This window comes from Chrysochloris asiatica, unplaced genomic scaffold, assembly GCF_000296735.1.
Source record: "Chrysochloris asiatica unplaced genomic scaffold, ChrAsi1.0 scaffold00017, whole genome shotgun sequence".
NCBI lineage: Eukaryota > Metazoa > Chordata > Mammalia > Afrosoricida > Chrysochloridae > Chrysochloris > Chrysochloris asiatica.
The window spans coordinates 11,418,193-11,429,257 of NW_006408535.1; the positions used below are offsets into that span (position 1 = coordinate 11,418,193).

General features: G+C 41.5%; 1 protein-coding gene across 1 annotated transcript in view; it reads right to left on the reverse strand.

Moving 5' to 3' along the window:
- BRMS1L (breast cancer metastasis-suppressor 1-like) overlaps window positions 1-5,975 on the reverse strand; it is a 61,908-nt gene extending 55,933 nt beyond the window's left edge. Inside the window, exons 1-2 of the mRNA XM_006835337.1 lie at window positions 5,712-5,975; window positions 1,030-1,120 (exon numbers count right to left, since the gene is read on the reverse strand). Coding sequence (XP_006835400.1) covers window positions 1,030-1,120; window positions 5,712-5,853 — 233 coding nt within the window. The 5' untranslated portion in view covers window positions 5,854-5,975. The remainder of the gene's footprint in view (window positions 1-1,029; window positions 1,121-5,711) is intronic.
- Between the last annotated feature and the right edge of the window lie 5,090 nt (window positions 5,976-11,065).

Genomic DNA, 11,065 nt, shown 5'->3' on the forward strand with positions numbered 1-11,065 from the left:
CACTCTCCACTCTAGTCCTCTGTGGCTATGTCACTGACTCTGGGCCCAAGAGTCCCCAGGTCTTGCCGAACTGCTGGCCAACCAGGTCTCCACCCAGGTTCACAGGAGTCTATTGAACATTGTAGGGTTTAGCTTGCAGCTTCATTGCTGTTTTTCCCTCACTTCCCCTTATCGGTGACGAGCGTGGTCACCAATCAGAGTGTGTATTCCCATTGAGTCTTAGGCTTGGAAGGGGGTTTACACCAAGGGGACCCAACCACTTGCCTTGATGTCTCCTGGGCAAGCAACTTGCTTGTTCTTGTAGTAACAGTCAGTCTGCTTATATCGTTTTGTATTTTTCATGTAGGTCTTTTTTTCAAGAAGTATCTTCTGTTCTTCTAGCCGCTCCAGGCTGGTCTGCTCGTCCTTTCACATGGAAATTTCCCATCTCTGAAGATCTGGATGTGGTTCAGGCTTCCACCTATAGTCTTATGTAATGCAGAAGCTCTGCAGGATGCCTTCTTCACTGGGCACATTGTAGCCCATTTTAGGTATTCCAATCAGTTACAAGCAGAAGGCGGATTTACAAGCTTTCTATGGTGATGTTTCTGGCTACTCCTTTCTCTTCCCTTCCAGTGTCTATTTTATAATATAATGCAAGGAAAATCAAGATTCAAAAGACAAGGCTGTAAATCTTTACAGAAGCAGAAAGCCTCATCTTTCTCCCACAGAACAGCTGGTAGTTTCAAACTACTGATCTTAAGGTTCACAGCCCGATTCATAACCACTATGCTACCAGAACTCCTTAACCACCAATACCCACATAGAAATCTTATTATATCACCCCTCTCCAAAAAAAGGCTACTTCAAAACCTTCAGCGTAGTTAATGAGATCTTCAACACATAAACAATTATTGAAGTCCCTTTCAGATCAGTCCCATAGAACACAAAAGGGAAAACAGTTTAGACTGAATGTAACTGCTCTTGTGTTAGCATACACGTGACATAGTTGAGATTCCGTGACAATGACCTTCTGAAGTCACTACTTACTGATCTTTGAGATCGGTAAACTGTTTTTCAAGATTGGACATTTCATCTAAACATTCCATTCTTCTTCTTTCACAATCTTCATCATCCATTTCTGTTAATAACAAAGCAAATATTAAAGGCAAAATTAATTTTATGGTTTCAAACATATCAGAATTTTAATGCAGGTAATAGAAAAAAACTACAACATGAAGTTGGATATATCAAGGGCTATATCAAACTTTCTCAACCATAAGGTCGATTTGAACCACAAGGTTGGCAGTTCAAACTCAGCAGCAGTTCTCAGAAACCCTATACAGAGTTACTATGAGTTGGGGCCCACTCAACAGCACTTAACAACAATATCAAGCTTTAAGATAAAACAGGCAAATATTTATCCAAAATAAATTCCATTAAGTTGCTGATGTTGCTAAGTGTCGTTGAGTCATTTCCGACTCATAGCAACCCTGTATACGGTTTCCAAGGAGTGGTTGGTAGGTTTGAACTGCCTATCTTGTATTTAGCAGTCATGTGCTTATCCTACAGTGCCACACCAGGATTTCAATTTCCATTATAGATTTTCCTAAAACAGATGAGAATCAAAATGACAAAGTATATAACATTTGCCAATTCAGCACTTTCAGGTATACAGTTCAGTGATATCAATTATATTAATTATGTTGTGTCCCCATACTTGTTACTGAATTTCCATAAACAGATACTCACTGCTTCTGAAATCATGGCTCTCTTTCTCCTTCTGACTTCCCCTTGGAACTACTAAGCTTCGTTTCTATACATTTACCTATGCTTATTATTTCGTAAGTGAGATCATACAATCTTTCTTCTTGTGTAGCTGACTTATTTCACTCAGCGTTGTTTTCAAGCTTCATCAGTGTTTGAGTATGTATCAAGACTAATCACATTTCTCTTTATGACTGAGTAGTAGTCCCCTGTATGTGTGTACAACTAGACCTACTTATTTTTATTCACTTTCAAATCATTTTAAAGAACAGTTGCAAGCTCTGATGACAATTTGCACACTTTTGGTTTCTTTTCCACTAATCAGATGAACTTAAGCATCAAAATGATTACATCCTTTAAAGGTTGTTGTTAAGTGCCTTTGAGTTACTGCCAATTCATAGCAATTCTGTATAGGGTTTCTAAGGAGCAATTGATGAGTTTAAATCACCAACCTTGCAGTTTAAACCTACAGCGCCACACCAGAACTCTTTTAAAGGTTGTTAATGTTAAGTGCTGTCCACTTAGTTCTTATTCATAGTGACCCTGTATAGGCATTCTGAGGAGAGGCTGGTGAGCTTGAACTGCCAACCTTGTGGTTCAAACTGACATTGCAGTCCAGCGCATTAACCCATACTACCACAGCACTGCTCAAAAACACTTTTGGAATTCGTATTTCTAAGCTGCTCTCCTGGCAGGTTTGCCATGTCAATTACATTTAAAACAAAACTAATCTCACTATGTTTATCAAAGGATAGCTTGGTCTTCAACTCATTCTTCCATTCTTCTCTCTCCCTAAATTGCTGTAAATCAGTGAAAAGGAGGCAAATGAGAAAAACAAGGAAATATTTTAAAGAAGAAAACTGCTTACTATCAGGTTTCTCCTATGCTCTACATCTTCTATTTCTACTTCACACATTTCTACACATTAAAATAACTGAAGCACAAGATGGTATCTTGAGCTTCATCAAATAAAGATCAAACTATGGGAGTTAATTGTGTTGTTATTTTCATACAGGAGGAAGTGTATGATTCATTTTTTTAACTTTTCTAAAACATATTAAAATTGTAATTCTGGTTTATTTCCTTAGCTATTTAAAAGTTGGTCCCTCAGAATGACTCACTCTTCAAGCTCTCTGGATAATAAGGGTTTTTCTGTAGTCTTAGGATCTGCTCAATATTGAGGTTGGAAAAGAAAAAAACAGTGGACATTTGCCATGCAAGTTATATAGTAAAATAAAGATGCTTCACAAACAACATAAACAATATTCAAATAATTTCTTTACACTTAAATTTTTTTTTTTTTATTTTAGGTAAAATTACCATGGTAGTCACAAAATAAGTTGTCCATTATGTTCTGAAATGTGATTTAAAAAAGCAGTCAAATCCTTTGGTTGGTTGATGATGCATGGAGGGAATTGTAACCATGGCAATGAAATGATATAAGGTAGGATGAATGTAAAGCTAATGTTCCCATGTAAACTCTTACATAATTCACAATAAAACATTAAAAAAAAAAAAAGCAGTCAAAAATCACAAAAACTGTAGGGGGTAGAATCTTAAACATAATTTTGTGAAGTCTTAACAGCCATCAAAAAAATAAAACATACTTAAAGATAAAATGTGTTACAGGTCTACGAAATGTACTCACTTAGACTCTAGATTTCCTCAAGATTTAAGGAAAAACATGTGATCTTTTTTTTCTATGTTGTTGTTGTTGTTAAGTGCCATCGAGTGGGTTCCAACCCATATCGACCCTGTATAGGGTTTCCAAGGAGCAGCTGGTGAGCTTGAACTGCTGATCTTGCAGTTCAAACGGCTTTGCAGTCCGGCACATTAACCTACAGCACCACACCTTAGCTCCCATCTTTATAGCAAATCTTTTACTTTTCTATTCTACATCAGTTTCTCTTTTACCCACACTACTAAACTTGTATTCATTGACTCTGTTTTATGCTTTCTTTGGAATTTTACATACCTACACCTTTCTTTTTCATAAGGTTCTCAGTGGCTAAGCATTCAGAAATAGTCCGCTTCTCCTAGAAGTTTAGCTGAAACCTGCCCACCATAGGTGCCCCTGCTGGTATTTAAAATACCAATGGCATAGCTTTCAGCAACACACAAGCCACCACAGAACAACAAAGTGGCAGGCATATTTTCAATAGCCTCATATGCATGTGAAAATTGGACAACAAATATGGAAGATGTTTGAAAAATTTGATGAATTTGAGTTACAGTGTTGTTGAAGAATATGAAAAGAACCATAAACTGCTAGAACAAACAAATCTGTGTTAGAAGCACAGCGAGAATGCTCCTTAGAAGCAAGGATGGCAAGACTTTGTCTCTCATAGTTCAGACCATTATCAGGAGGAAGCAGTCACTAGAGAAGGACATCATGCTTGGTAAAGTGGAGGATCAGGAAAAAAGAGGAAGACCCCCAACAAGATGGATTGGCACAGTGGCAGCAGCAATGGGCTCAAGCTTAACAATGATTGTCAGGACGGCACAGCATCAGGCAGTGTTTCATTCTGTTGTGCATAGGGTCACTATGAGTCAGAACCTAATAACATACCTTTCTTTTCACTTCAAAGCTCAAATCTTTCTCCCAACCAAACTGGTTTCCTCACTCGTAAATAAACCTTAAACTTTAGCCTTTGCACTTTTCCTTATACCCTTCCCTCTTCAGCAACACCATGACCACCACAAGTCAAATCCTACACATCTTCAAGATAAAAGTAATCCCATCTTCTTCAAGGTGTTTGTGCTGACTGTCCTATTCTGAAGATTTCCTATCTCTGAATTTCCATAGAATCATTTATAGTTAAGCATTCATTTAATAATTTACTCAAGTGGTGACATATGACAGCTTTTTCATTGTATTCAAGACCAGAAAACAACTATTTATATACCTCACACTGGGTAGTGCCCAGTGCTACACAAAGAAGTCACTCATAAATATTCACAAATATTTATTCTTGGACGATTGCTTTATTGATTAAAATTACATTATTCCACAGAGATTTGCTTTGAAAGGGAAACCTGAAAAGGGGGCATATAAGGGTGATGTTAGTAACCCTGCCTTACATGACCAAAATCAGGCCAAAACAAAGAAATGAGCCCAACCCCCATTATATGGCAAGAAGGGAAAGAATTTAGGTAATCACAAATCCCATTTCCTTTCTGAATAACCATTCCTGAAAGTTTGCAAAATTGATCGATAGTATTTATCCCCTCCCACCCGCCCTACCCACCAGCAAAAAAAAAATTAGAAACGGGGGTGGAAAGGTTATATTTGGAGAAGCTGAAAGCTGCAAAAAAAATCTGCCAATTCATAAATTTAAGGAGAATCTCCTGATCATCCAAAATTCACGACAAAATTAGTCCCTCCCTCTGAAAAGTTCAGGGAGATGCTGTAAACTGGACAGCTCCCAAGTTAGCCTCAGGAAGAGAACTAATGTCAAATGTTGATTGGCTGACTCGGAAGCTGAGATTAATAAATTCTAAACCAGCTAAGGGCCAGTACAAATCTACTCTCGACCCCAACAACCCACCCACGTTGAGAAGTAAGCTTTGCAAAGGTGAAAAAGGAAAGAGGTCGGAGGTCTGCGAAGAGAAGGCATTTCCTGGGTCGAGCAGACAAGCTGCGGAGTGTGCCCCGCCTCTCCCACAGCCCAGGACAGGGCCCGGAGGTCCCCAGGGCGGGTCCCAGCGTCAGCAGCACAGAGACGCGTCCCGGGACTGGGCTAGTCCAGGCCCGCGCTCCGCCCTGCCAGGGGGACACGCCTGGGGCCAGGGAGCTACCCGCGACACCGGTCCGGGTGCAGCCGAGGGCCGGGAGCCAATCTCCGCCCCTTCCTTCTCTCCCCGCCCTGCTCTCCCAGCAGGATTCAGCTGCCCCGCGTGCGGAGAGCGGCCTGTCGCGCGCCCGGAGCGGGGACTCAGGGTCCCAGCCCCGCTGGGTCGCACACCTGAGCTATCGCCATCCTCGGAAACCGAAGAGCTCTCCGTGTCCTCGTCCTCGGAGCTGCTCCCTTCATTTTCAGCGTAGTCCACCTCCATCTCATCATGATGATTCGTCTCCTTCTTATCCCCTCGGGAATGCACCGGCATTTTCCAGCCGCGCCGTCGCTTCCCACTCCCGGCGCCCAGCCCGGCCACCGCCGCTTCAATGAAGGGCGCGCCGAACGCCCGGACCCACCCAGCTGCCGAGCTTGTTCTGAACCCCCGGGCTCCTCCCCGCCCCCAGCTTGGCCTCACAACCTAACCCGCAGGCTCTGCGCTGGGAGCTCTGCCATTGGTAGAGGCTGTCCTCCAAGCTCAGGGGTGGGGCTTGCTCTGCTTAGGCATGGTTGGTTGTCCGTCAACACAGCGCGGCTTCGCGATGTTAGTAGGGAGTTGTAGTCCTTACTGCTCAAACATACAGGGGCTGACGGCTTCCCTACCTCAACAGCACTCAGCACCTCTTCCTTCTGAACTTCAAGTCCCACAAGGCACGAAAGCTGACACACTGGATCTCAGTTTATAAACTAAACAGAAACAGATTGTGCGAATTTGGTCTGTATTTATTCTTTTCCCGCCTAGTGATTGTCTGAGCTCCCTGGATATCCAAGATGTTGTGGTCTGATGTGGAAAAGTCTTTTGCCTGAAAAAAGCTTGGGAAATCGGTGAACTGTCTTCTATCAAAGTGCCACTAAAAACTATAATATTGAATTAGAATTTCAGACAATAACTTACACTTTCATGCTGTACAAAATTGAATTGCTACTGAAGCTTTTGAAATCAATAATCTAGAAAGGGAAGGAGTTTTATATTGTCATTTTCAATAAAATATTTCACTTTACGGTAATAGACAAAACATCATATAACAAAGCATTTGTCATTTCAGTCATTTTTACGTGTAGAGTTCAGTAACATTAATCACCTTCATAAAGTTGTACAGTCATCAGTACTGTCTTTCCAATCTTTTTCATGTCTTTTAACAGAAACTCAGTGTCCTCTAAGCAACAATTCTCCATTTCCCCTCTCACCATTCATAAACTTTTGTCTCTGCATTTGCCTGTTCTAAATATTGCATGTAACTGGAGCCATACAATCTTGTCCATTTGTGTCTGGTTTATTTCACTCAGTATGGTTTCAAGATTTGTCACAGATGTATCCGAACTTCATTTCTCTTTACTATTTCATTGTACATATTCATCTGTTGGTGAACTTTTGGGCTGTTTTCACCTTTTGGGTATAATGAGTTCAGTGAGTATTGTACAAGTATTTGTTTAAGTCCTTGCTTTCAAGTCTTTGGGATGTATAAACATAGGAAAGAGACTGCTAGGTCAGATGGTAATTCTAAGAAGCCCTGTTGGTGCTGTGGGTTAGGCATTGGGCTGCTAACCGCAAAGTGGACATTTAAACTCACCAGCCTGGGGAGAAAGATTAGGTTGTCTGCTACAGTAAAAATTTACAGTCTTGGAAACTGTATTACTCTGTTCTATAAGAGTCCTAGTGTGGCGCTGTGGGCTAATGCGTCAGACTGCAAAGTCATTTGAACTGCAAGGTCGGTGGTTCAAGCTCACCAGCTGCTCCTTGGGAACCCTATATAGGGTCGCTATGGGTCGGATCGACTAGACAGCACTTAACAACAAGATAGGGTCACTATAAGGAGCTCTGGTAGCGTAGTGGTTATGAGTCGGGCTGCTAACCGCAAAATCAGCAGTTCGAAACTACCAGCTGTTCTGCGAAAGACAGAGGAAGCTTTCTGCTCCCATAAAGATGTACAGCCTTGGAAACCCCAGGCAGGGTCACTGTTAGTCAGAACCAACTCCACAGCACACTACCACCACCACCATAGCGGAGTCCTTTCTCTCCGTGTCAGATATCATTATAACCCCTCTTAACATACGGAATTTAATTCTCAGTTTAATAGACTTGGGAAAGGTGAGAAAATTCCATTTTTAATCAATGACATAAAGCAAAATGTTATGAATTATTGAATGTAAAACTGATTTACTCTGTAAACCTTCATCTAATTCACAATTTAAAAGTTTTTTTTAATTAAGCAGATTCTAACCAAGTTCCTATGTTAAGAAATTTTTATTTAAAAAAAGAATTTCATTAGCAGACAAATCTAAAAGCTATACTTTACCCATTACAAAGATAGGGATTCTCCTTGAAATGGTAATTTGCTTTTGAAAGAGATTTCATAGAATACTGTGGATTATATGGCATTTTGTTCTCAAATAAGAGATCCAAAGACATTTAAGGAAGGAAGGTAAGGAAGGGTACACTTGAAACAATTGCATTAATGTTAGAAAACTTTTCACAAATTCTCCATATCCTAAAAAGTAAAATCTAAATTGTTGTTGTTGTTGTTAAAGTGCAGTCAAGTCGGTTCCAACTCACAGAAACCCTGTATAGGGTTTCCGAGAAGCAGCTGGTGAGTTTGAACTGCCGATGTTGCGGTTCAAACCGACTTTGCAGTCCAGCACATAATCCTGCAGCACCGCACCAGAGCTCCAAGGGACTTTCATTATCTAGTGTCAGCTTACTTCTCCTCCCACTATGTTCTCTAAAACATAGTGTTATAGTTGCCAAACACAAAAACTGTTTCCTATCTCAGGGCCTTTTCGCATCCTATTGTCCCTCCCCTTCTTTTCATGCTGGTAAACGTCTATGCATTTTTCAAAGCCACCTTCTAAAAAGCGCAAATTACCACCAGTTACTCTGTCATTTAGTACACATTTATGCTCCTTCAGGCTAATGCTATACCTTGTACTTTGCAACTTGATACTATTTATATCAGACTTTATTGTGATTTGTTTATGAGAATGCACCTCATTTATTGAATGGTGAACTCTTTGAGAATAGGGATTGTCTTAGTTTGGGATGCAATTTCAAAGGCATGCAGTAGACAAGCTAAGCATAGTAAAGTAGTAAAGCTAAAAGCTGGAAGCTGAAAGAGTGCTGCAAAAATGACCTGGAGGCAGTGTCTAACCTCCTCTACTCCAGCAGCAGAGAGAGAATCATCATCTACAGCCCAAAACTGATTCTTATAAAGCAGACCTGCCGCTAACCTCCTAACTTTTCATCAATTCTGACACCACCCATCCCTCCTATGGCACTCTACTCTGCTGGGTTCAACAATTTGTTGCAATTGCCACACAGTTAAGGAGTTTACTAGAGGATTTGTTGTTGTTAAGTGCCAAGTAGTAAAGGAGCTCTGGTTGCATAGTGGTTATGAATCAGGCTGTGAACCTTAAGGTCAGCAGTTCAAAACTAACAGCTGTTCTGCGGGAGAAAGATGAGGCTTTCTGCTCCCATAAAGATTTACAGCCTCGGAAACCCTGTACAGGGTCACTATGAGTCGGAACCGACTCCACGGCACATAACAATAACAACAACAAGAAGTTGGGTCTAACCCATAGTGACTCTGTTTCCAAGGAGTGGCTGGAGGGTTTGAGCCACCGACCTTGTGGTTCAAACTGACATTTCAGTAGAGTGCTTATCCTACAGCACCACACCAAAACTCCACTAGGGCGATAATAGGTTACATTTCAGGATCAGAAACACTCAAGATACAGTTCTTTAATTAGGCCAGCCGCCTGTCAGCCAGCCCTGTATGTATGTACCTCTCCAGCTAAAGAAATTCTTGAGAAAATTATCTTCCTAACTTGGTCCCTCAGTTTGGCCCCCAATGTGCTTAAGCAAGTGCTACAAAATTCTTTTAACTCTACCCATAAATGCTCAAAGACACTCCATTCAGCCAGCAAGCCAAAGGCACTCAACTTTCTTCACCCTGTTGGCCAGGAAGCCCACTGTACAGTCTCCTGCAGATCTCCTAGTTCTGTTGCCTCTGACTATGCTGCTCATAGTCTGTGGCTTGTCATCTCCTGTATCACAGCTCTCTGTCTCCTGAAAGGAGGAGGCTCAGAACAGCAATCCAAACAACATGCTCCCCTCCTGGTTCTTCTTTCATTTTTTTAAACTTTTTTAGTTTGAATCAAGTGAAGGCTTATAGAACAGATCATCAGTTTTACATTCAACAAATCATATACTTTGCTTCATTGCAATGATTGCAACCCACTGCATGTACCATCAATTTATAGTATTTAGCTCTACACATTTCAACTCTTGCATTCCTCCCTGTGTCTCCAACTACCTTCATTTTTCCTCTGCCAACTTCCCTCTGATTATATATTACCTGCCCTGTCGCTCATGTTGACATGTTTCTGCACTCTAGCTCACCAGCTGCTCCTTGGAAATCCTATACAGGGTCACTATGGGTCGGAACCGACTCGATGGCACTTAACAACAACAACAACCCTCTGTTGTTGTTGTTGTTATGTGCGGTGGAGTCGGTTCCGACTCATAGCGACCCTGTACAGGTTTTCCGAGGCTGTATAATCTTTACGGGAGCAGAAAGCCTCATCTTTCTCCCGCGGAACAGCTGGTAGTTTCGAACTGCTAACCTTGCGGCTCGCAGCCCGATTCGTAACCACTATGCTACCAGACAACCCTCTAGCCGGTGAATAATTTTCCTTCCCCCACCCCACCCCCTAGTAACCATCATAGAATATTTCTTTTATCAAGAAAGCCTTTTGTTAACTTTTGACAGCATTGGTTTCATAATTTGTCCCTCTGTGATTTACTAATTTCACTTACTGTAACGTCTTCCATGTTCATAAGTGCTGTGAGGTTTTTTACAGATTCACTGTTATTCTTCAGTGCTGCATAGTATTCTACTGTGTGTATGTACCAAAGTTAGTTTAGGCATTCTTTAAAAAAAAAAACTCTTATTGTGTATTTATTGAGTGAGTGAAGGCTTACAGGACAGATCACCATTTTGTCTCCACTTGTCTGGTCAGGATCCCTGGCTCCTCTCATGTTCTTCCCTCTTGATGGTCCTAGGGTCCCCTGCTCCTGAGATGATAGATTAATTGCTCCCCCTTTTAGTTGCACCTCTTCTTCATTTACAGTTGTGATGATGGCCATTAGAGCTGAATATTCACAATTGTGTCATAAAGTCTTATCCTCCTCATCTGGACAGGAGGGAAATTATCCAGTTAGGTTTCTGCCTTACCTACATTCTGACACTAAGAACCCTCACGAAAGCTTGTAAGTCAGCCACTTCGTGCCTTTATATTGTTGTTGTTGTTGTTAAGTGCCATTGAGTTGGTTCCAACCCGTAGCGACCCTGTATGGGGTTTTCAAGGAGCGGCTGGTGAGCTTGAACCGCCGACCTTGCAGTTTAAACCAGCTTTGCAGTCAAGTGCATTAACCCGCAGCATCACACCAGGACCCTATTCATGCCAATTTTGGTAACCAAAGTCTA